Source organism: Dama dama, chromosome 20 (genome assembly GCF_033118175.1).
Source record: "Dama dama isolate Ldn47 chromosome 20, ASM3311817v1, whole genome shotgun sequence".
Classification (NCBI taxonomy): Eukaryota; Metazoa; Chordata; class Mammalia; order Artiodactyla; family Cervidae; genus Dama; species Dama dama.
The window spans coordinates 16,741,560-16,765,110 of NC_083700.1; the positions used below are offsets into that span (position 1 = coordinate 16,741,560).

At 52.5% G+C, this 23,551-nt stretch overlaps 3 protein-coding genes and 1 non-coding gene across 9 annotated transcripts; all 4 read left to right on the forward strand.

The window, feature by feature from the left end:
* The first annotated feature begins 1,368 nt into the window (after positions 1-1,368).
* On the forward strand, positions 1,369-10,351 carry CLK2 (CDC like kinase 2). Of its 4 annotated transcripts, none has more exons than XM_061120630.1 (13): positions 1,369-1,524; positions 3,167-3,336; positions 4,094-4,319; positions 4,987-5,074; positions 5,428-5,494; positions 5,675-5,791; positions 6,719-6,885; positions 7,767-7,861; positions 8,485-8,614; positions 8,716-8,798; positions 8,962-9,041; positions 9,227-9,317; positions 9,819-10,351. In XM_061120630.1, the coding sequence occupies exons 2-13, from the start codon at positions 3,167-3,169 to the stop codon at positions 10,002-10,004; spliced, it is 1,500 nt and encodes a 499-aa protein (XP_060976613.1). In that variant the 5' UTR covers positions 1,369-1,524; the 3' UTR covers positions 10,005-10,351. The 4 variants fall into 4 exon arrangements, with proteins under 4 accessions (XP_060976613.1, XP_060976614.1, XP_060976610.1 ...); XM_061120631.1 differs by having other exon boundaries at positions 4,990-5,074; XM_061120627.1 differs by having other exon boundaries at positions 1,370-1,524; positions 4,091-4,319.
* On the forward strand, positions 6,110-6,216 carry LOC133041776 (U6 spliceosomal RNA). Its single transcript, XR_009689349.1, has one exon. It is a non-coding gene; the product is annotated as a U6 spliceosomal RNA (small nuclear RNA).
* Positions 10,352-10,818: 467 nt separating the features above from the next.
* SCAMP3 (secretory carrier membrane protein 3) lies at positions 10,819-15,464 on the forward strand. The gene is made up of 9 exons (XM_061120632.1): positions 10,819-11,094; positions 11,430-11,507; positions 12,374-12,496; positions 12,581-12,701; positions 13,153-13,281; positions 13,722-13,881; positions 13,992-14,093; positions 14,592-14,709; positions 15,010-15,464. The coding sequence occupies exons 1-9, from the start codon at positions 11,029-11,031 to the stop codon at positions 15,154-15,156; spliced, it is 1,044 nt and encodes a 347-aa protein (XP_060976615.1). The 5' UTR covers positions 10,819-11,028; the 3' UTR covers positions 15,157-15,464.
* A 465-nt stretch (positions 15,465-15,929) lies between these two features.
* On the forward strand, positions 15,930-21,867 carry ENTREP3 (endosomal transmembrane epsin interactor 3). Of its 3 annotated transcripts, none has more exons than XM_061120634.1 (12): positions 15,938-16,856; positions 17,044-17,100; positions 17,296-17,406; positions 17,513-17,632; positions 17,788-17,895; positions 18,458-18,633; positions 18,759-18,858; positions 19,190-19,259; positions 19,474-20,019; positions 20,630-20,698; positions 20,801-21,054; positions 21,147-21,867. In XM_061120634.1, exons 1-12 carry the CDS (start codon positions 16,632-16,634, stop codon positions 21,318-21,320), a joined length of 2,010 nt encoding a protein of 669 aa, XP_060976617.1. In that variant the 5' UTR covers positions 15,938-16,631; the 3' UTR covers positions 21,321-21,867. The 3 variants fall into 3 exon arrangements, with proteins under 3 accessions (XP_060976619.1, XP_060976617.1, XP_060976618.1); XM_061120635.1 differs by having other exon boundaries at positions 15,942-16,856; positions 18,461-18,633; XM_061120636.1 differs by lacking the exon at positions 17,044-17,100 and having other exon boundaries at positions 15,930-16,856.
* Positions 21,868-23,551: the final 1,684 nt, after the last annotated feature.

Below are 23,551 nucleotides of genomic sequence, written 5' to 3' on the forward strand. Positions count from 1 at the left end.
CCAGGACTCCAATTCTGTTTAAATGCTTTGTTCTGCTTTGTCTCTAGACCTTTGTATTTTCTCTGCCTGGTCTTCTCCAATTCACTTTTCAACAAGTTGGTTCAGATGTCATCTCCTCTAGGAAACCTAGATTTGCATTTATAACTCTTTTCAAGCTAGGGTCTAGTCTACAGCTTTCCTACAGTGACCAGGGCACCACTGTTCATAACAGCTCTTGTCACAAGGCTGCCATTATTTTATGGAAGAGAAGGTCTTTCTCTTCCATTAGACTATGGAGCTCTGAAACAGGAGCCTTACACCTGACACAATGCTAAACACAAAGTGGACACTTAGTAAATAGTTGTTGAATGAAAAAGGGAAAGTGTTCATGGAAGAGGAAGTGAACTACACTTCCTCCTCACCTCTTCATTACCCTTCCTCATCTATTTTAGGAACTTTTTCTAAACTATTTCTGGCCAACTGATGTAAGCTCCATCTGATTATCTTCCATCCTGGCTCCCCTCTGATATTTCTTTACTTGAATATAGTTATCCTCAGGTTATTCTTTTCATTTCCCTTATTATTACTCAATTCCTTCTATAGCGTCTTTAACTCACCTAGTTTTTCTCAACGCCTCCTTCTTTTTCCTTTTTATTTTTTAATTCAGTAAATTTACACTTCTCATATATTATGTGTAAGTACGTAACATAAAGTTCTCAAATTTTCCCTTCTTTGGCACTCGATTCTCCATCACTCCATTTTTCAAACCTTACCTCCAAGGCGATGACCCGCCCCTCTCCCAAAAGTGCATAGCTTTTGTTCAAGAGGAAAGGTGGGAGCCCTCTTTTCTGTGGTTAGGTTGCCGAACGGTTTTTTAAGAACTGAATATTTAGAGGCTATGCTGGAGAATCACACCGCATCACAAGCCTCAAAAGGTTAGCAGAGCGGCGACATCCCGTAAACGACAAGCCCTCTTTTCAACCTTCAAACTTAACAAAACAAGACATAGAAGTCTCATGAAATAGGTAAAAGATTGAGGTAAGCTACGGAAGACACTAAGTGGGGCAGCTCGGCCCGGTAATCCCCGGCGACTCTATCCCCGCCCCATGAACTTCCGCCCCCAGCAACTCCTCGCTCCAAAGGGCCGACGGCAGCGAGCTACGCGAGGACGCGCAGGCGTGCGCGGTCCTGGGGGGGCGGAGCCCGGGGGTAGCTGGGAATCGACGCAGGACGTACGACTGTGCGTACGTGCTCGCTCGCGGTGGCGGCGGCGGATCGGAGAGGCCAGAGCCGGAGACCGAGCTGGGATCGGGCCCCGGGCGGGGGCGGTGCGAGCGGCGCCAAGCGAATCCTGGGGGCGGGGACCGAGCCGGGGCGGGAGGGACTGGAGCGGAGCCCGGGAACTAGGCGGGAGGTCCCAGGGTCTCGGGTTGGGGGAGGTGGAGCCGCACTTCGTCGCCGCGGGGGTGCCGGGACTCCGGCCGCAGTGCCGCCGCCATCACGGACTTCCTGTGGGACAAGCGCACGGGCCTCGCCGCCAGAACGGTGAGCGCGCGGGCTGGCGGGCCGCGGGGCCGCGCGGAAAGATGGCGGCGACCGTGGGGCGGGCGGAGAGAAGATTGGATTGGGGGCCAGGGGCCCGGGCGAGATGAGGAGAGGGGTTCTCCTAATCAGCCCCCATTTCTAGGGGCTGAAACCTGGAAGGTGGCAGAGGTGCAGGGTAGGAAGATGAGATGGAAGGTCGACCTACCTTAGATGTATTTTGGGAAGACCAGTAGGGAAGTTGGGAGAGATCAAACTAGGAGGAGTGATGGAGTGCTAATAGGAGTGGTTTCAGAGATGAGAAAGAGCAGAATATCAAAGTTGGACCAGAGCTGGAGACGGGGGAAGAAACCGTCGTGTCACTTAGAGGATATGGAGAGAGTTTGACTTCAGGAGTGAGTTCTGGATTTTCTAAGTGAGAAAGGGGAAAAAATAGATAAAGAAGTTGAGAAAGGCTGTAAGCTGGAGATACCTGGGGGATGGGGAGAAGGAAAGCCTGTGAGAGACTTTGGTGGTAGCGTGTATGCGGTCAGATGACATTTGTGTGGCTGTGCTAAGCACAGTTGGATTACCTGGGAGAGTGGTGTGCTTGCATCTTCTTGGTTGTGTTAAGCACTCTGGGCCAGGAATGAATCGAATGCCACCCTCTTTCTCAATTTGAGAATAGCTCAAAATGAGGGCCAGATGTTGGAGTCTATTAGGTGCGGAGCCTTTTCCGCACCTAATGCTGCCACCCCCACCCACCCAACAAGACTTCTATCCTTGCTATCTTTGGATCTATCTCATTCTGTCCTCCTAGTCTCGTCTTCCCTGATTGTGACAGTGATTTCTCTCTCATTCTTTCCTTGAAGGAAAAAAAGAGTTTGTGCATCATGCCATTTCAATCCAGTCACTGAAAAGTGGCCAACTTTTAGTTTACTGGTGCTGATATTAATTAAAAATCAGTTATTCTGTTCTTAGTAAGCACAAAAGAGGGGAGGCTGGATGTGAAGCTGGCTGCAGCCTGGAGCCTCATGTATTGCATTAAAACTATAGGAGATTTGGCCAGTGATGTGAGAAATGATTAAGATAGTTCAAAGGGCAAGACCCAGATTCCTGAAACTTATATTTGGTTTACACAACTGTATGTGGAAACCTGGGAAACTGGATTCCTGCCCTCAGGACGTGAATGGCCTATTTGGGAAGATAATCTACACTTTGAGTAATTGTAAAACATTTGTGATAATATTGTGTAGTAAATCACTATTCCCTTTGAATTGTGAGGAACTCAGAATGCCACAGATCTACCATAGATACCAGCTGAGGATGAATTGTTGCAGTCTTCATGAGTTGCACAGTCTCTCCTGTAATGAGCTGTGGCCCAGACCTGAGTGTCTTCATGAGACCTTGTTTGAGGAAAATCAGAATAGAGCAGTGAGCTGAGTATGAGGAAGATTTCCTAAAGTTTTCAGCCAGAGTTAGTATACTACTCTATTAAGGAGAAATTGTAAGCCCAGAGGAAGACTGAGGAGTTGTGAGTGGTTTAAAAAAAAAAAGTAGAAATTGAAGAGCAGAAAACAGCATTTCTAGGGCAGCCAGTCCTTGGAGAGGATTTCTGGAAACTCAGATCTTGCCCCTACTATTTCTCCTTTCCCTTTTCTTACAGATGCCTCATCCTCGAAGGTACCACTCTTCAGAGAGAGGCAGCCGGGGGAGTTACCATGAGCACTATCGGAGCCGAAAGCATAAGAGACGAAGAAGCCGCTCCTGGTCAAGCAGCAGTGACCGTACGCGGCGGCGCCGACGGGAAGACAGTTACCATGTCCGTTCCCGGAGGTGAGGCTTCAGGAAGGAAAACTCAAATTAGACCCAGTCACTTATTTGTTTATTCAACGAAGAGTTATCAGTTTCAACCTAAGTAGCTAATATTATGTGATGCTCAAAATGGGTAACAAGTTAACCCATTTACACTGTGGAGTTAAAGAGTGTTATCATAGAGGAAGTATGTTTGAAAGGGGCTAGGGAAGCCTCCGCCAGGTTTGATTGCAGTGGGGCAAGATATATAGATCAGGGAAAACTTCTCAGAGAACTTGGCATCTAAGCTTGTCTGATGACAAGAGAAGTGTTGTAGGCAAAGGGAAAGCAAATGCAAAGGACTAGGAACTTGAGGTGGCTTATCAGTTAATTGATAAAACAGTTAGGTCTCCATGGTTTTAATAAGTTAGCCGCATGTTCAGTGGGAGGGATGGGTTAAGGATAGTTTGGAGCAAAACTGCATGTCAGTCAGAAATGGCTTGAGAAACAGCTCTTCATGCCTTTGCGTCCCTGGAGGGGAGGAGGAGGCCCTCAGGGGGAGTTGTCCTGCAGATGTCTTTTTAGAGGTTATAGTGATGTGCAAATGTGGGGATCCTCCTCTGTACTGAGTTACTTCACTGCCCTGACTCTTGTTCCTCTCAGAGTGGCTTGAGTGTGTGAGGACTACTTTCTCGCGTTACTCCTTTTCCTCAGTGAGGGGGGACCTTGTTAAATGGTGTGGCAAGGACTGTGACCTGAACAGATGCACCTGATTAGGGTGTTTGTTGTCCAACAGCAGCTATGACGATCGTTCATCTGATCGGAGGGCCTATGACCGGCGATACTGTGGCAGCTACAGGCGCAACGACTACAGCCGAGATCGGGGAGAAGCCTACTATGACACAGACTACCGGCATTCCTACGAGTACCATCGGGAGAACAGCAGTTACCGCAGCCAGCGCAGCAGCCGTAGGAAGCACCGCCGGCGGAGGCGGCGCAGCCGGACGTTCAGCCGTTCATCTTCGGTGAGTGCTGGCCCAGGCCCTTCCTCTCCCCACTCTTCTTCAGCCCTCTGGGACCCCGGTAAGTGAGCAGCATTGGGGCATGAACACTGAGGTTGGCGCTGAGTCTGCTCGCCTGGAAGCTCTCCAACTCTTGGAGGGCCCTGAATCTGCTTTGGAGGTGAATGGGCACAGAGCTTTTGTGAACCCCCGTGCCCTCCCTGGCATGCTGGGCTTATTGTGTTGGGAGCAGCTCTTCCACCCCCAAGAGGCCTCCGTTTTCTAATGGGGACCTTGCTTGTGAACAGCCTTTCTCCCGCAAGCCCTGGACTCTGGCCCCCTTAGCAGGTGGGCTTGGGTGGGAACAATGGGAGACCTGTGCCTGCCTGGAAGGGCACCGTGTAGAGCATGGGGTTGTGGGTGACATTGGCAACGACACCACTTCTCCGCTCTGCCCGTACCTCTCCCCGTTCCCATTTTGGGTTTGGGGACTTGGGATTATGCGCCGCTCTCTCTTCTCACCCCGATCCGCCTTACTGCATCTGACGTGTTCCCTTCCACTGTCCCCCATCATCGTCTGTCCCCCCTGGCTGGGCGCCTGTGACCGGTGACCCCTCCACCACCCACCCCGCCTCCCTCCGGCCCCCGCTCCGACACCTGGCTTGCTCCGACCCCCCCCGCCCCCCGACAGCAGCACAGCAGCCGGAGAGCCAAGAGTGTAGAGGACGACGCTGAGGGCCACCTCATCTACCACGTCGGGGACTGGCTACAAGAGCGATGTACAAGCCAAATCGTAACAATCCTATAGCCTGTAATGGTCCCATAGCCATCCTAACGTCCTGAGCCAACCCAAGTCACAGCCTCTTTTGCCTTTTCTCAGTGGTGTTGTTTATCTGGGTGGTTTGAGTTGCTGTTGAGAATTGACCTCTGCTGTCCACTCCCAGCTCTCATGGCCCCTGGGTTAAAGGTGGTGGGAATCACGCAGGGGTTTTCTTCCCCTGTGACCATCTGTATCTGTTCCCCCTTCCTTCATCTCCTCACCCCAGATTGCTGTACCCTTTTTTCTTCAAACTGAACTCATTCCCCACCCTTTCTCCCCCTCTCTCCCCCACCCTGCTTTTTTTCATTTCAGATGAAATTGTAAGCACCTTGGGAGAGGGGACCTTCGGCCGAGTTGTGCAGTGTGTTGACCATCGCAGGTAAACGTCAGCCCGCTCCAGACTCCACACCTGCTAGCCATAAAGAGGTAGTGAGGGTTGTCTGGGGCTTTTTTTTTTTTGTTAATGAGCCAAAGATAGGATTTCTTAATCCCCAGGCAGCCCTGTTCATTCTGAGATATTCTTGAGACTCCAGCAAAAGCCTTTCCTGCCATCCTGTAGGGGTGGGGCTCGGGTTGCCCTGAAGATCATTAAAAATGTGGAAAAGTACAAAGAAGCAGCTCGACTCGAAATCAATGTGCTGGAGAAAATCAATGAGAAGGACCCTGACAACAAGAAGTAAGCAGTGCTGGAGTATGTGGGGTGTCTTGAGAGGCTACACCTCAAGACGGGAAAACCTTCCCAACATGGACTAGACAGGCACAGGAGTTGTAGACTGTCTCATCTTTTGTTTATCATTGTAGAGTAGTAGAACATTACTATTATTGAAAGGAAGGAAGGGAGGGTCTGTGACATTCTGTAATCCATTCCCCTTGTTTTGGGGGCAGTTAGATTGCTCTGCAGTTGAGCTCTAACACAGCATGACCTTTGTAGGAATGTGCCCTGGAAATGGCCCTGAGTCTGACAATCAACATTTTTCATCAAAAAAGTACTTGAGTGCTCGCTTCGGCAGCACATATACTAAAATTGGAACGATACAGAGAAGATTAGCATGGACCCTGCGCAAGGATGACACGCAAATTCGTGAAGCATTCCATAAAAAAAAAAAAAAAAAAGTACTTGAGCTTTTAATAGAACTAGAACTACGCTAATGAAGTTGCAGGTGTTTATGTATAGTTTTTCTGTTCACACACATTGCATAATCAAAATGTAAAATTTAAGAGTATTACTCAAAGACATAAGTAGGTGTAAACATGGGCCCAGTGATGGCTGATGGTGAGTGAATTTCAAGAGCAGGAGCTGGGGTCATGTTGACGGAGTGGCAGTCTGACAATTCAGGGTCCACACTGGAGCCTGGCACTCAGCAGCTCCTATTTAACTGTTTGAAGTATTGCGGGAAAATGGTTTGAAGTTTAGCAAGTAGTACTTCTCTTCCTGGGTCTGCCAGAAAGGCCATTCTGTAGTTGAACTGAATTTTCTTGGTGATAATAACTGGCATGTTTTTATCCAAGTATGTGCAATCAGCAGCAGTAGTCCTCCTTTCTTGGAGGGGTGGTGGACAGATGGGAGCTCATCACACACACCCCTTCCCGCCTCTTTTCCCAGCCTCTGTGTCCAGATGTTTGACTGGTTTGACTACCATGGCCACATGTGTATCTCCTTTGAGCTTCTGGGCCTTAGCACCTTCGATTTCCTCAAAGACAACAACTACCTGCCCTACCCCGTCCATCAAGTGCGCCACATGGCCTTCCAGCTGTGCCAGGCCGTCAAGTGTGAGTGGGGTGGGCCACGGCGGACTCTGGGGCAGCCCCTTCCTCCACGGGACCTCTTCTGTCTCACTCGTGCATTGGTGAAGCCCCTAAACAGTCGACTTGATAATCTGCAGTTCTTCTATTCACTGTCGTGTTGGCGTCTCTTCCTCTTCTGACTTAACTCTTTCACTGATGTCCTCACCATCGCTGATTGCTTCTCCTCCACATTCAACCTAGCAGGAGCTAGAAGAAAAAGTATTTGAAGTCAGAGCTCTTAGTTACCTCTTTTCTCCTTCACTCCCCTCCTTTGGGAAAGTCAGGCGCTAAGCACGAGGAGACAGAAAGACTTCTCAGGCTGGAGGTTTACTTGCCTGAGCCGAGGTGCTCTCTGCTCTCAGCAAGCCAGGTGGGAGCAGGGAGTCGTGCAGCCAAGTGCCAGGGTGAGAATTCAGACCAGTACTTACTTCCTCCTCAGTCATCAGAATAATACAGTTTCACAGAATTAAATTCACAGGAGTCAGACAGACATATGTTAAAGCACAAAAATACAACTCATAGGGACTTCTGTGATAGTCCACTGGTTAAGACTCCACACTCTGTTGCAGGGTTCAGCCCTTGGTTAGGGAAGTAAGATCCCTGCATATCATGAGGTGTGACCAGGGGAAGGAAAAAACCATAGCAAGCCATCTGTATACATTGGTTGAGAAATACATATATAACTTATGTTAAGCGTAGAGCTTGTTAGAGTAGGCATTTCATTTGGAAGTAGAGCAGAAAGCAGCCAAGTGCTTCTGGACCTGCCTCCTCACCAGCTTTGAGCTAGGTGACCAAGCTTGGGGTTAGCTGGTAGTAGTTAGTTCTGGCCACCTGGACCAACCCTGACCTGGCCTTCTCCTCTGCAGTCCTCCATGATAACAAGCTGACACATACGGACCTCAAGCCTGAAAATATTCTGTTTGTGAATTCGGACTATGAGCTCACCTACAACCTAGAGAAGGTAAGGTGGACAGGGTCCTTGGCCAGTGAGCACAGTTGGTCATTGCCACTTTGCCTTTCTCTTAGCCCTTTTGTCCTCCCTTTTACTTCTTTCTCCCACGTTTTCTGCTCTGGCTCTGAAAAAAAAAAACAGAATACCAAAATAGATGGAAAGTGAGAGATCTAAGATTTAGCTTCAAAGAGAATTTAGAAGCAGAACTTCAGTTAACTTTCTTGTACAGTGAAAATGCTTACAAGGTTCTTGGTTTGGTTTCTTCTCTTCTCTGTAAGGAAAGCTTAGCTCTGTTGACATTGGAGATCATCGGGATCTCAGCTAAGGAAGCTATTCCTCACTTTGCTATTTACTATATATTATCAGAAAACTGTATACCAGTCACTTAGGTATACTCTCCAGATGCATGCTATTCTATGGTTACTCCTAAATCCTCTTCCTCCCCCATTCCTAAAGTACTCTGCTGGCTATGGGGGAGGCTGTAAAAGCAGAAGACATGTGTGGGAGCAGGCAGGAGGTCAGAGTTGGTTTTTTAAGGCTCAGAAGCACTTTAGAGAATAGCAGTAGAATCTTGGTCTGTTTTTTCTCGGTCTCGATGCAGAGGTTCATGTTTTTCCTGCTTTGCCTCCTAGAAGCGAGATGAGCGCAGTGTGAAGAGCACAGCGGTGCGGGTAGTGGACTTTGGCAGTGCCACCTTTGACCATGAGCACCATAGTACCATTGTCTCCACCCGCCATTATCGAGCACCAGAGGTCATTCTTGGTAAGAGGGGGAAGGACGAGATTGTCCAAGTATGTGAGGTGGTGTGGTGGTGAGGGGGGCCCCTGAGCCTCATAATACCTTTCCTTCCCATCCCTACCTAGAGTTGGGCTGGTCTCAGCCTTGTGATGTGTGGAGTATAGGCTGTATCATCTTCGAATACTATGTTGGCTTCACCCTCTTCCAAGTAAGTGGTTGGGTGTCTTAAAAGACCACTAGGCGTTCTTCTACCTGATTTCCTTGTCTGCTGAGAAACTGCCTGCTCACTCCTCCACATTGGTTAGCTTCCTAGCAGCTAGATCCCAGCATCCCTTCTCAGTCCCTTGCTCAGTTCTGTCTTTGTTTCCCAGACCCATGACAACAGAGAGCATCTAGCCATGATGGAAAGGATCTTGGGTCCTATCCCTTCCAGGATGATCCGAAAGACAAGGTGAACCTGTAGTGGGAGGGATGTAACCCTTCTCCTTTTCTCTCCACAAAATTGGTCTCTATCACATGTTCTTTTTTCTTCAACACCTGCCTTCCCCTCAGCTACTCTCAGATGGGAGAATAAGGGAAATTAATCCCATAACAAGAGGAACTTCCTGATTCCTCAACTTCCCCCTTCCCCTCTAGGAAGCAGAAATATTTTTATCGGGGTCGCCTGGATTGGGATGAGAACACATCAGCGGGGCGCTACGTTCGAGAAAACTGCAAACCACTTCGGGTGAGCCGGGCTGGGAGTGAGCAGTGCCCACCCCCCAGAGGTCCCCTCCTTAAGGTGTTTTGCCCCATGAATGCCTTTCACAAGCAAAGAGTTAGGAAACAAGGAGAGGAAAACTGAAGACATCTTTTGTTGATAGGAGAGAAAGAGGGAGTGGTTTTTATGGAAGGAATGAGGTTAGACAGCCATTTATTTCTTGAGCCAACCAGAGAAAACAATAAACTGCCTTTGAAGAGCTTACATTTTATTGAGCTAAAGAAGATTCATAAAGAAGTTGTCAAGGATATATAAGTAGAACTTTGAGAGAGTATGAAGGAATAATTGTGCTAGTGGGAAGGCAGGTTGAGCTGTAACATCAGAAATGGCCCTGGTGTGGTCCTAGTCAAGTAGCATCATATGGTCACAAGCAGAGCCTTGGTCCTTCAGGATTGAAAGCTAGGGCCTTGAAGAAGGCAGGGCTTATAAGGCATCGTGCCTCACTTTTTTCCTGCCCTCCACCACCAGCGGTATTTGACCTCAGAGGCAGAGGAACACCACCAGCTCTTCGATCTGATTGAAAGCATGCTAGAGTATGAACCTGCCAAGCGGCTGACCTTGGGCGAAGCCCTTCAACACCCTTTCTTCGCCCGCCTTCGGGCTGAGCCACCTAACGCCAAGTTGTGGGACTCCAGTCGAGATATCAGTCGGTGACGATCTGTCCCTGGGCACCCCTGTGTCTCTAACAGCAGTGGGTGTCCAGTCCAGGACACTGGTGCTTTTTTATACAAGAGAACAGAGCCGGAGCTCATTCCTTCCTCCTGGCTCCCTATGTACCTGTGAATATGTGAAATAGTGTAAATATGAAAGAACTTGTACCACCGCTTCAACCCCTGCCTTGTACATAATGCTACTCCATCTCACACTCTTCCCACCCTCACCTGCCCCTTCAACAGTTGAGTTGGATCTGGGCAGAATGAGGTAACCAGAAGGCATCTACACCATGTTTTATAAGGAATTTTGTACAGTCTTTGTGAAATAAAATGATGTGCTTCACCCGACCCCCATCCCTGGAGTTTGAGGTTTGGAGATGCTGGGGTGGTGGGATGATTAGATTGTCAATGAAGGGAATCCCATTTTACCCTTCAAAATTAACCTCAGGCTGGCTGCCAGTTTATCTGAGCGATGGGTGGGTAACATCTGGCCGTAAGAAAGGGTTATAAAGTTAGCACTTATCTGATCTGGAATAATGAGGTTTGGGAAAGAGGTTCGGTTAGTATAGCTGTTAGGCTGGGCCCCAGGGTAGAGTCAGAAATTCAGATAAAAAACTTCCTGAACTGGGCTCCTGGGATACCGCCGCCACTGGTCGGAGGACTCCCATCATACTTCTCTTTCGAAGGCTAGGACGGATCGGGATTCTGACGCGAGGCCTACTGGGAGGTGTAGTTCGTTAATCGAAGGAAGTCACGTGGGGAAGGGGCGGTACTTGGCTACTGAGACCGAGCTAGAGGCGTCACGTGGGGCACTTCCTTCTTTTCCTTTATCCGAGACGCAGGCGCAACTCGCTGCTGCTGCGGGGATCCTTGTGACCCTTCCGGTCGGTACAGCCAATCCGTGCACAGGGAAGCGGGGCGGACCGAGAAGAGCGGAGCCGAGGGAGCTCTGAGAGCCGCGGCCGCCGCCACTGCCGCGGCAGGGGCGTGGAGGGCAGGGGGCGGCCCAAGCCGAAGTTGCAAACATGGCTCAAAGCAGAGACGGTGGAAACCCCTTCGCCGAGTCCGGCGAGCTTGACAACCCCTTTCAGGTGACTTGCGCCGGCCTCTTATAGGCGACTGGGGTGGTTTCTCGGATCTAGAGGGTCGGGCTAACTTGTATTCCTGTTCGTGACACTTGATCCGAGGAAGGGCTGCCACGTGGGTGTGACGACGACTCCAAACCAGTGAGCATCCTTGGGGGGCGGGCCCTGCCCCTTAAGGAGCTGGAACTGGTAGTGTGGGGTGAAAGGTTGGGGGCAGATATATTGGGACAACAGCGTGGCCCCAAGCTGCAGTTCTTGGAGCCACAGCAATTGAGAAGAGGCCCCTATGAGTTCCCGCAGAGGCACCAGGTGCCAACTGAGCCGCAGATCTCTGCCCACAGGACCCAGCTGTGATCCAGCATCGACCCAGCACGCACTATGCTACTCTTGACGTCTACAACCCTTTTGAGACCCGGGAGGTGAGATTCTGGAGAGCACAGGAAGGCCGGGAAGGGTAGGGTATGCCAACAAGCCTGTGTTGAGGTCCAGGGGACTTTTCTGCACGCAAAAGAAGGAAGAAGCACAGTGATCTTGGCTCTCTGAAAGAGGCCAGTCTGCCATGGGATGCCTAACCCATCTAAAGACATCAAGGCCAGAGATCTGTCAATTTGAGCTCTAAATGTCAGTCTTGGGATTATCTGGATTCTATCAGGGCCTGATGAAGACCCTGTCTGGGGAGGCTTTTTTAAGATGAAAAGGGATGGGCTTGGAGTTGAGAAAACAAAAGGATGCTTGAAAAGTGAAAGTGAAGTCGCTCAGTCATATCTGACTCTTTTGTGACCCCCATGGACTGTAGCCTACCAGGCTCCTCCCATGGGATTTTCCAGGCAAGAGTACTGGAGTGGGTTGCCATTTCCTTCTCCAGAGGATCTTCCCCACCCAGGGATCGAACCTAGGTCTCCCGCATTGTAGGAAGACGCTTTACTGTCTGAGCCACCAGAGAAGTCAAAGTATGCTTAGGTACACAATTAGAAAGCAAGGGATGAAAAAGACTAGACCTGTTTGTCTCACTGGAATAGAAAAGTGTTAAGAGTTTTTAGAAAGTTTAAGGAGGTTGATTTGGTAGATGAGTGCTTTGAATCTTGGCTGAGGAACTTGATGTGAGGGTAGCTGCAAGTTGTTAGAGAGTTCTATGATATAAACACAATAACTAGCTTTCTAATAACTGGGGGAAGGGCTGCCACTTTAGGTAATGAGTTTTAGGTCTAAAAGTATTCAAGTAGACTCTAGCCTCCTGTGTTATGGGGGACTAGATGATGCTTAAGGTCTTTTCCAAACTCAACAGCCACCACCAAGCTATGAGCCTCCTGCCCCTGTTCCGATAGCTCCACCCTCAGCTCCACCCTTGCAGTCCTCAAGAAAACTCAGCCCCACAGAACCCAAGAACTATGGCTCCTACAGCTCCCAGGTAGGGGGGTGTATAGGGAGGGGTTTGGGGAGGGGGCATCCCTGGGGTTCAGGACTCACATCTCCGTCTGCTCTTACTGGGCAGGCTTCAACTGCAGCAGCCACAGCTGAGCTGCTAAAGAAACAGGAGGAGCTCAACCGAAAGGCAGAGGAATTGGACCGAAGGGAGCGAGAACTCCAGCATGCTGCCCTGGGCGGCACAGCTAGTAAGTGGATCCTTGATAGGGTGGCAGAGGGCATCTGACAGCTTTGAAGTCTCAAAAAAGGAGCTCAGAGCATGGGCACTGGAGCCAGACTGCAGAGTTTGAATTTGGGTGCAGTGGCTTATTAAGGATGAGCTCTTAGGCAAGTTACTTAATCTTGAATGCTTTGGTTTCCTTACTTGTAAAATGAGAGTAATGTTTGTACCTGTTTAACTGGATTGTTGTGAGGTTAAACAAAGTTATCTATATAAATCCTGGGCATAGCGGTTAGCAGTTGTAAGCCATAGTAAACAAAAGTCATAATAAACACTACTAATATAATTTTTGCTATTTGCCCTTGTCTTCTTGAACTCTCGAATTGGAAATAGAGAATCCATGGGTAAAAGGAAGGGGGAGTGATTTTTTGGTCTCTGTCTCACTTGTGGGACCCTCCGGCTCTTTTTCTGCCTTACAGCTCGACAGAACAATTGGCCCCCTCTACCTTCTTTTTGCCCAGTTCAGCCCTGCTTTTTCCAGGACATCTCCATGGAGATCCCCCAAGAATTTCAGAAGACAGTATCCACCATGTACTACCTCTGGATGTGTGAGTAGTCAGAAACCTTTTTGAAGGAAAAGTATAGATAGTAAGTTGTACATCATTCCTTTTCCTGGAGCTCACTCGCCCAGAACTAGATACTTTGAATGAAGTATCATTGAAGGCTCATTTCTCTGGCAATTTCCCTGGATTACTCCTTTTACAGTACTCAGAACTTCTTCTCCAGTCTTCTGGCAAATGTATGTTCTTGCTCTTTCCCTCTTCCCCTTGTCCATATGCTTAAATGTATGCTGGATCCTTTTAAAAGTCTTTGCAAACACGATGACACATGGTTGAGATTTGCTGGTTCTGTCTCCCCTGTTGAGGATCCTGTGAAGGAGGAAACTGCCTTCCTATCCTTACTCTGCCACATTTGGTGAGGGTTGTGGGGCAGGTTTCTCGGAGAAGGGGCTCTCACTGACCCATCATCCTGTCCCTCTGACCCTTAGGCAGCACTCTGGCTCTTCTCTTGAATTTTCTTGCCTGCCTAGCCAGCTTCTGTGTGGAGACCAGCAATGGCTCAGGCTTTGGGCTCTCTATCCTCTGGATCCTCCTCTTCACTCCCTGCTCCTTCGTCTGCTGGTATCGCCCCATGTACAAGGCTTTCCGGTAAGAAGGGGCAGTGGGGATGATGGCAGGGAGGGGACTTGGAGAAGCCCCTTTCTGCTCCTACAACCCTGATTCTTTGCCTACACTTCCCATTTTTTTTATCTTTGCAGGAGTGACAGTTCATTCAATTTCTTCGTTTTCTTCTTCATTTTCTTCGTCCAGGATGTTCTGTTTGTCCTCCAGGCCATTGGCATCCCAGGTTGGGGGTTCAGGTCTGTGAGACTGCCGTTTACCCTCACCCCTTCCTCCCACTCCTTTTGATCAAGTCAGCATTGGGTACTGGCATAGGAGTTGTTCAGAAAAAGGAACTGTGGTTTTAATCCTTGGGAGATGCTAATTTAATAGGGGTACAGGACATTCTCCATGATAGAGAGCTCAGACAGTACTGTCAACAGACATAGATTAAGGGAAAGATGGCTGGACATGCTCAGTCTGAGGAGGCTTCTTGGAGGAGGCATGTGTAATGTTGAAGAGGAAGCATCCTCAACAGAAAGATCTGTTTGGAGTGAGGATGTCTGAAAGAGCTTGGAGAGCTAGGATGGTTCAGAAGCTGAGATTAAACTAGTTTGGGAATGTAGTGCATGGCAAATCGCCAGACCCACAGGGAAACGGCCCCTGGTTTGGAGACATGACCAGTGGAGAAGCTGGAAGGACTGGGACCTAGCTGTGAGCAGTCCTCCTCACTTGCATGTATTTCCTCCTCCTCACAGTGGCTGGATCTCTGCCCTGGTGGTGCTGAAGGTCAACACAGCCGTAGCGGTGCTCATGCTGCTGGTTGCTCTGTTCTTCACTGGCATCGCTGTGCTGGGAATTGTTATGCTGAAGCGGGTGAGGGGCTGTAGGTGGGGCCTGGAGAGTGATATCACCCGTCCCTGGGGACTTGGCTGGAACATTCAGGAGCAACTGGGGAGGGCCAGGCAGATGGAAGGATTCTCAGCTAATGGACCTGGGAGGTGGGGGGGGGGGGGGGGGTGCTGGCTTGTAGGGGTAGGTGTGCGTGTGTGTTGGTAGGGAGCCAAGAAGGAAAAGCTAGAGCTACAGGCTGGTGAGTGGTCGTGATGGTATTAGACTGGAGTGGGATTAACAGTGGCTGGAACATGCTGTAAAGTCTGTGCTTTCTACTTGCAGATCCACTCTTTGTATCGCCGCACAGGGGCCAGCTTTCAGAAGGCCCAGCAAGAGTTTGCAGCTGGTGTCTTCTCCAACCCTGCGGTACGAACCGCAGCTGCCAACGCAGCCGCTGGGGCTGCAGAAAATGCCTTCCGGGCCCCATGACCCCTAACTGGGATGCCCTGGCCCGGCCACTTGAGGGAGGCAACTAGCCCCCATCCCTGAGGTCTCTGGGACTTTGAGACATCACTGTTTGATGTCTCCACTCTAGTACCCCCAATCATACAGCCATGACTGCTGAACCTGACTTAAGGGTGTGGGGAGCCCAGTGTGACCCAGTCACTGCTTCCCTCCCACCCCTCGATCAGGCCACACTGCTGCCACAACCACACACCCCGACCCGCTTCCCTCTGCTGTGCCAAGGCTGTTGCTTCGGTTATTTAAATAAAAAGAAAGTGGAACTGGAACACAAATCCCCGTTTCTGGAATTTTAATAGGAACTAGGTCTTACAGAAGATAGAGTGGAGGCGACTGGGAGTGGAAGGTGAATTGTGGACCCTGGAGGGAAGGTCGGACCTGGCCTCAGTGTAAATGGAGAGCTGTGGCGGCGGGACAGCAGAGCCCACTGGCTGGCGCAGGAAGTGGGAGGGAAGTCCACGGTTGGGTGTGGAATCGCGGAGCTGCCAGGGAACTCAGCTCTCCACCCCGCTCCTTTAATGACTTTCTCCTTTAAGAAAGAGCCGCTACCTCTGCTGGGAACGGAGCGGCCGAGGGGCGTGAGAGGCTGGGCGGGGCCCAAGTAGGCGCCGAAAGCTTTAGCTCGGGCCCTGCGGGGGCCGGAGCTCCTCGCCAGACCTGCGGCGGCGGCCAGCTCGCCCGGCCACCCTGCCGTCCGCTCCCTCCCTTCCCCTCCCCCCACGTGCCTCCCCCTTCCTCTCCCACTCCCTCTCCCCCAGGGTCTCCGACTGGGACTACAACTCCCGGGGTGCACCGCGCTGGCCCTCGTACCACGCCCCTCCTCCCGCACCAGCTCATCCCCCATCCCCCGTCTCCAGTCCCGGACCTGCTGCAGCCTGAGCTAGGGGAGCAGGAGCGTGGTGGGGAGGGGAGTGGGGCTGGCGACCCAGGAGACTGTGGCGCCGCAGCCTCTCCCCACCAGGCGGCCGCGGATCCAACTGGACACTCTGAAGGCACACCGACCGCGCCTCTAGAGTCACCCCACGCCGACCCTCCCCTCTTCTCTAGACTTCTTTCCCATCCTTCTCGCCTTTTACCCTTCCCACCCTTCCCGGTTCCGGAACGCCGCCCTCTCTTCACTCCCGGACCGGCCCTTTTCGGCGCCCCTCTTCCCTAGGGAGATGCGATGAGCCGGTGCCCCCGCGTCCTCATCGCCGTCGCGGGCACGGTGCCCGTCCAGTGCCCGGGGTGGGGAGGGAGCACTCCGCGGCCCCTCCGTAAGGCCCCCCCCTTGGACTCCCCCCCAGCTGGAGTCCCTGGGCCATGCCCCAGGGGACCCAGCCAGGGGGTGGGCTCTAGAGGGAGGGGGGTGGAGAGGAGGAAGGACGGGGCCTTGGGCGCCTCTGAGATGCTCCCAAGCGCCAGGGGGGGCCGAGCAAGGCTCAGGCAACCGGGCGGCAGGCATGATGCCCTCGCCTAGCGATTCCAGCCGCTCGCTGACTAGCCGGCCTAGCACCCGGGGCCTTACACACCTCCGCCTCCACCGACCCTGGCTACAGGCCCTGCTCACGCTGGGGCTGGCTCAGGTGCTCCTGGGCATCCTGGTGGTCACCTTCAGCATGGTGGCCTCCTCCATCACCACCACCGAGAGCGTCAAGAGATCCTGCCCGTCTTGGGCTGGGTTCTCGGTGAGTTGGGCTCACAGTTGTTGGGTGGGGGAGGCTCCTTGGGCCCCACCCCTCAACACCAGCTGCCAGTCCAAATCCTGGCCTCTCCTGGTCCTCCTACTCCTTACAGAGTTGGGTACACCCTGTGGTGCGGGGCTCACCCAGGTGCCTCCCCTTCATGCCGAACCTGTGCCCGCTTTATCCCCAGCTGGCGTTTTCCGGGGTTGTTGGCATCGTTTCTTGGAAGCGGCCATTCACTCTAGTGGTAGGTGCCAGGGTCTGATGCCCACTGGGAAGCAGGTGCCTAGCACCTGAGGGGATGCCCATTTATGCCCCCAAGAAGGGAACTGACTCTTCCATTCATGTTGACAGGCACGCATGCCTGTGAGTGAGGGGGCTCCGTTTGCGGTAGAGGGTATTTGGGGGCCCCAGCCCTGAGTCTGTGCCCTCTGCTCCCCAGATCTCCTTCTTCTCTTTGCTCTCCGTGCTCTGCGTCATGCTCAGCATGGCTGGCTCCGTTCTCTCCTGTAAAAACGCTCAGCTGGCCCGAGACTTCCAAGACTGCGACTTGGTGAGATTTGAGGAAGGAGAGCCTGAGTGCGCTAGCTGGGGGAGGTGTGCGGAACACCTCGGCTTGTCCGGATTCAGGCTGCCTCACGCTCTCCACTCCCACTCAGGACGGAAAGGTCTGTGTGTGCTGCCCCTCTGTTCGTCTTCTCCGGCCCTGTCCAGAGTCGGGGCAGGAACTGAAAATTGCTCCTAACTCCACCTGTGATGAAGCCCGAGGGGCCCTCAAGGTGAGCATGCACCCCCATCTCCGCTGTTCCTTTCTCTCCTACCATCTTCTTGGCTCCCACTTTTCTGTCTCCTCCTGAGTCCTCACAGGCCCTGAATATGCAGGACTTACTCCACCCTAGGTTCCTCTCACATTCCTCTCTCTTGCCTTCCCCAGAACTTACTCTTCAGCGTCTGTGGGCTCACCATCTCTGCTGCCATAATATGTACCCTCTCTGCCATTGTCTGCTGCATCCAGATCTTCTCCCTGGACCTTGTGCACACGGTGAGTAGGAAGCTAGGGTCAAGGCCAAGAAGGTAGGCTGGGGGCAGGGGTGTGTGTGCTGGGACTGGTCTTGGGGGGGTGGGGGTGGGGATGGCTGCAGCGCTGGCTTTTGAGCACCAGGGGCTGTGGCTCACCTAATAGGCATGTTGATTGTAGGAATATTTAAGAGGTCCACTGGAGGGTAAGGAGGGGAATCACTGGGAGTAACAGAAGTGTGTGATGTCAGCCCCAGGGCATTGGAGATGGGACTAAAAGTTGGGCGGAGTCCAGAAGGTCTTAGATGAGGGCAGGGATAACGGGTTGATGTTCTGGCGGGGACAGAACAGAGAGTGATTCTGGGTGCAGAAGAGTCCATAAAGAGGAGGAATTTCTAGATGGGCAGGGTAGGAGGTGAAGGTCCTCAGCTGGGGCAGTTGGAAGAGGAACCTGTTCTGGCAAAGGAAGGGGCCAGAACTGAGCTTCTTGGAGGGGGCGGGGTCAGAAAATGTAGAGGAGAGAGGAATTTGGGAATCAAGGAGCTGTATTCCCAGAATCCAAGCTTGCCGACCTGCTTGCTCCCCAGCAGTTGGCCCCTGAACGCTCAGTCTCAGGCCCTCTGGGGCCTTTGGGCTGTACCTCCTCGCCCCCTGACCCTCTCCTGCACACCATGCTGGACCTGGAGGAATTTGTACCGCCTGTGCCCCCACCGCCCTACTACCCCCCAGAGTACACCTGCAGCTCGGAAACAGATGCGCAGAGGTGAGGCCAGGCAGCCCTATTGGGGGAACTAAGGAAGGAGACTGGGGCTGGGACCAGATTGGTGGGGAGGGATCTTTTCAGAATAGTTCTTTTCCAGGCTTTGACCCTTTCCCTCCTTCTGCCAGCATCACCTACAATGGCTCCATGGACAGCCCAGTGCCCTTGTACCCTACTGATTGCCCCCCTTCTTATGAGGCCGTCATGGGGCTACGAGGAGACAGTCAGGTGAGAGCAGGGCTTGGTGCAGGCTGGGGAGTCCAAGATAGAGCCTGAAAATCTGAGTGAGCTGCTGGTACTGGATAAAGAATACTAGTTCTCGTGATCTGAAGCACTGGCACCTCCACTGTCATCTTTGATCTGCCTGAGAGGGTAGTGAGGTGGGTGGGGTAAGAACTGTTATTTCCATTTTACAGACGTGGAAACTGAGGCCCACATAAGTGACTTGGACAGAGTGACAAAGCTGGACTGGAATCTAGGTCTCCAGAGCTCTGTCAAGCCTATGGGGTGGCCCTATCGGTGTGCAGGGCTGGACGCTTGACCCTTGTGTTTTCTGCAGGCCACTCTCTTTGATCCTCAGCTGCATGATGGCGCCTGCATCTGCGAGCGAGTGGCCTCCATTGTAGATGGTGAGCAGGAAGTGGGGGGGTGGACAAGGACTGGGACGCCTGGGATAGCGGAGCCGGTGGGGGGCGGGGCAGAAAGGGAGAGAGTTGGTGGTTGAGTGACAAGCCAGGGCTGCGTTTTCCTGGAATCCTGTCTCCTCTGAGGCTTGCCCAGAGGAAGGGGCACTGCGGGGACCTGGCCAGGCTGATGCTAGCCAGCGCCCCCTTCTGCCCGCAGTGTCCATGGACAGCGGGTCTCTGGTGCTCTCAGCCATCGGTGACCTGCCCGGGGGCTCCAGCCCGTCCGAGGACTCGTGCCTGCTGGAGTTGCAGGGCTCCGTGCGCTCCGTTGACTACGTGCTCTTCCGCTCGATTCAGCGCAGCCGTGCTGGCTACTGCCTCAGCCTGGACTGCGGCCTTCGGGGCCCCTTCGAGGACAGCCCCCTTCCCCGGCGGCCCCCGAGGGCTGCCCGCTCCTACTCCTGCTCTGCCCCCGAAGCCCCGCCCCCACTGGGTGCCCCCACGGCGGCCCGCAGCTGCCACCGGCTGGAGGGCTGGCCGCCTTGGGTGGGACCCTGCTTCCCCGAGCTGAGGCGGCGGGTCCCCCGGGGAGGCAGCCGGCCAGCTGCCGCCCCTTCCCCCCGAGCCCCAGCTCGCCGCTTCAGCGATAGCTCAGGTTCCCTCACCCCGCCGGGGCACCGGCCTCCTCACCCGGCTCCCCGGCCACCACTGCTGCTGCCACGGTCCCACAGTGACCCGGGCATCACCACCTCCAGCAACACCGGTGAGCCCCCACAGGGTTCAGGAGAGGGTAGGCACTGGGAGTGAGAGGGCCAGTGATGCCCACCAGGATTTGGGACACTACTGGGGTCTCTGAGAAGGCAGAAATTCTGATTCACACCTGCATCAGACACTTACATCACCTGTGAAAAACACACCAGCCAGTAGCTTAGTGGTTAAAAAAAGAGATTTGGTTGTTGGAACCCAGTCTCACAGGCCCCAGCCTCGGTAACTTACCTACTCTTTCCAAGCCTCAGTTTCTCACCTATAAAATGGGTATAATAACAGTACCTCACTGTACATACTGTGGCGTTACTGAGAAGAGATGCAGGTCAAATGCTTCCGCCCTGGCACAGAACATGCTTGTCATTACCATCTGTGCCAGGCACTGGGGAGGATGCAGCAGAGGGTGATGGCGCCTTAGTCCCTGATATGGTGGACCGTTCCATCTAGCTGCTGGCAGACATGGGCAGCGACAATGCCCCCTTGGTTGGGAGTGGGCTGTAGGAGCTGGGTACGCTGTAGGCTTGGGTTCTCAGGAGGGCGGTGAGATGGGTGGGGGTGTCTACTACGCACTCCCAACTCAGTCCGTGTTTCTCTCCTCTCCCCTGCAGCTGAATTCAGGGACCTTTATACCAAAGTGCTTGAGGAAGAAGCTGCTTCCGTTTCCTCTGCAGATACAGGTTAGGCGTATTGTTGGTGCCCAGGGGGCGGGGGATAGGGCAGTGCTGCCTGGCCTTTTTTGCACCTTCCATTCCACCCACCCTCCCTCTCTCTTTCTCCAGGGCTCTGCTCTGAAGCCTGCCTCTTCCGTCTAGCCCATTGCCCTTCCCCCAAGTTGCTCCGTGCCCGCTCAGCAGAGAAGCGGCGCCCTGTGCCCACCTTCCAGAAGGTCCCCCTGCCCTCGGGCCCTGCACCTGCCCACTCCCTGGGGGACCTGAAGGGCAGCTGGCCAGGCCGGGGCCTGGTCACCCGTTTCCTCCAGATGTCCAGGAAGGCCCCAGATCCCAGTGGGAATGGAGCCCATGGGCATAAGCAGGTAGAGTCAGGAGAGCCAAGGAAGACACCCAGGAAAGCCTGGAACTTCGCGTTGGGGGCCACACTGATGCTCTCTCCTGTGGCCCCATCTAGGTGCCCCGGAGCCCCTGGGGCCGGCCAGGCCGAGAGAGCCTTCACCTTCGCAGCTGCGGCGACCTGAGCTCCGGCTCCTCCCTGAGGCGTCTCCTGTCGGGCCGTAGGCTGGAGCGTGCTACCCGTCCCCACAGCCTCAGCCTCAATGGGGGCAGCCGGGAGACTGGGCTCTGACCCGGGCGCCCCCAACCCTGAACAGATCCAGATGAGTGCTGGGGCCACAGCAGCCCCCAGCACCCTCTTGCTCTGGCTGACACAGAGAGAAACCTGCTGAACAGTCCCAGAAGTATCCGTTTCCCTCCTACCTCTAGGGGCTCCTGCTGCTTGCCTCTGCCTTCTGGCCTGGGAGAGCTCCTGTCCTCTGCTGCATGGGTGTTCAGGCTCCGGGGGGACATGCCTGTGCTTCTGGTGCTGGAGGAGGAAAATAAAGTCCAGTTCCTCCAGCGTGACCGTAACTCTGATTCACCAGGGGTTGTGGCCAGGGCACAGGCATGTCCCGGGTGTTTAAGCATAGGGGGCTGTATGCCTGTGCAATGGGGTGGTGAGGCATGAAGGGTCAGAAAAATCAGGCTGGCCTCTCAGCTCTACCACCTCTAACTGCATGACCTTGGGCAAGTTATTTAACCTCAACTGCCTGATCCATAGACCATTGTGAGGACGAAAGTTTGTAAAGCTCTTAACACACTAAGTAAGCCTTCAATAAATTTCAGTTTTTCCCTTCTCTTCTGGGTCATTCTTTATCACCATTGAGATTTGTGCTAGCATCTCTCTTAGTTATGAAAACTTTCAAGACACCGATATCTATTTCCAGCTACCACACAGTATCTCTGCCCCTTTTCATAGCCAAACATTTTTTGTCTTCCTTCCTTCTACTCAAACATCCATTCTCTCCTTACCCATTCCCATCAGGTTCCTTCCCCTCTCTCTCCCCAGGCACTGCTCTTGAAACAAATTTTTCAGTAACCAAGTATCAGACTCAGTGGCTGTTTCTCTGCTTGCATGCATTTCACTTGACTTCTGATAATCATTTAACCCACCTAATTAGCATCTTATGGCAGAAAGTGAAGAGGAACTAAAAAGCCTCTTGATGAAAGTGAAAGAGGAGAGTGAAAAAGTTGGCTTAAAGCTCAACATTCAGAAAACTAAGATCATGGCATCTGGTCCCATCACTTAATGGCAAATAGATGGGGAAACAGTGGAAACAGTGTCAGACTTTATTTTGGGGGGCTCTAAAATCACTGCAGATGGTGATTGCAGCCATGAAATTAAAAGATGCTTACTCCTTGGAAGGAAAGTTATGACCAACTTAGATAGCATATTAAAAAGCAGAGACATTACTTTGCCAACAAAGGTCCGTCTAGTCAAGGCTATGATTTTTCCAGTGGTCATGTATGGATGTGAGAGTTGGACTGTGAAAAAAGCTGAGCGCCGAAAAATTGATGCTTTTGAACTGTGTTGTTGGAGAAGACTCATGAGAGTCCCTTGGACTGCAAGGAGATCCAACCAGTCCATCCTAAAGGAGATCAGTCCCGGGTGTTCACTGGAAGGACTGATGCTGAAGCTGAAACTCCAATACTTTGGCCACCTCATGGGAAGAGTTGACTCACTGGAGAAGACCCTGATGCTGGGAGGGATTGGGGGCAGGAGGAGAAGGGGACAACAGAGGATGAGATGGCTGGATGGCATCACCAACTTGATGGGTATGAGTTTGAGTAAACTCTGGGAGTTCGTGATGGACAGGGAAGCCTGGTGTGCTGCGATTCATGGGGTTGCAGAGTCAGACATGACTGAGCGACTGAACTGAACTGAATCAGCATCTTTTCTCTTGAATTTTCCCCTTTCTTGTCTTTCAAGACATCATGTTGTTGTTTAGTTGCTAAGCTGTGTTTGATTCTTTTGAGACCCCCATGGACTGTAGCCCACCAGGCTCCTCTGTCCATGGGTCTTCACAGCCAAGAATACTGGAGTGGGTTGCCATTTCCTTCTCCAGGGGATCTTCCCAAACCAGGGATGGAACCTGAGTCTCCTGCATTGGCGGGCAGATTCTTTACCACTGAGCCACCAGGGAAGCCCAGAGACATCATACTCTTCTGTATTTCCTCCTACTTTGCTGTCATGGTATCATTTGTCAGCATTCACACCTCTGCCTATCCGATTAACACTGGAGGGCCCCAGGGCTCTCCCGTCAGCTCTCTTCTTTTTCCAAGTTCTACCACTTTATTGCTACCAACCCATTTCCCTCCACCCTTGTGCACACATGCTCAGTCATGTAATCCCATGGACTTCAGCCCGCCAGACTCCTCTGTCCATGGACTTTTCCAGGCAAGAATACCAGAGTGGGTTGCCATTTCCTTCTCCGGCTCTCTTCTTTTTTCTACCTCCACTTTGTCTATAGGTGGCCCTAC

What these genes read in the sequence shown, in the direction of transcription:
- CLK2 (XM_061120627.1), top strand. Translation starts at nt 3,167, where the DNA reads ATGCCTCATCCTCGAAGGTACCACTCTTCAGAGAGAGGCAGCCGGGGG. An exon ending in GCTGTGCCAGGCCGTCAAGT is followed by an intron (nt 6,886 to 7,766) that starts GTGAGTGGGGTG and finishes TCTCCTCTGCAG; the next exon opens with TCCTCCATGATAACAAGCTG. An exon ending in AGGATGATCCGAAAGACAAG is followed by an intron (nt 9,042 to 9,226) that starts GTGAACCTGTAG and finishes CTTCCCCTCTAG; the next exon opens with GAAGCAGAAATATTTTTATC.
- SCAMP3 (XM_061120632.1), top strand. Translation starts at nt 11,029, where the DNA reads ATGGCTCAAAGCAGAGACGGTGGAAACCCCTTCGCCGAGTCCGGCGAG. An exon ending in AGCTTGACAACCCCTTTCAG is followed by an intron (nt 11,095 to 11,429) that starts GTGACTTGCGCC and finishes CTCTGCCCACAG; the next exon opens with GACCCAGCTGTGATCCAGCA. An exon ending in GAATTGTTATGCTGAAGCGG is followed by an intron (nt 14,710 to 15,009) that starts GTGAGGGGCTGT and finishes TTCTACTTGCAG; the next exon opens with ATCCACTCTTTGTATCGCCG.
- ENTREP3 (XM_061120634.1), top strand. Translation starts at nt 16,632, where the DNA reads ATGATGCCCTCGCCTAGCGATTCCAGCCGCTCGCTGACTAGCCGGCCT. An exon ending in ACTTCCAAGACTGCGACTTG is followed by an intron (nt 17,407 to 17,512) that starts GTGAGATTTGAG and finishes ACTCCCACTCAG; the next exon opens with GACGGAAAGGTCTGTGTGTG. An exon ending in CCCTGGACCTTGTGCACACG is followed by an intron (nt 17,896 to 18,457) that starts GTGAGTAGGAAG and finishes CTTGCTCCCCAG; the next exon opens with CAGTTGGCCCCTGAACGCTC.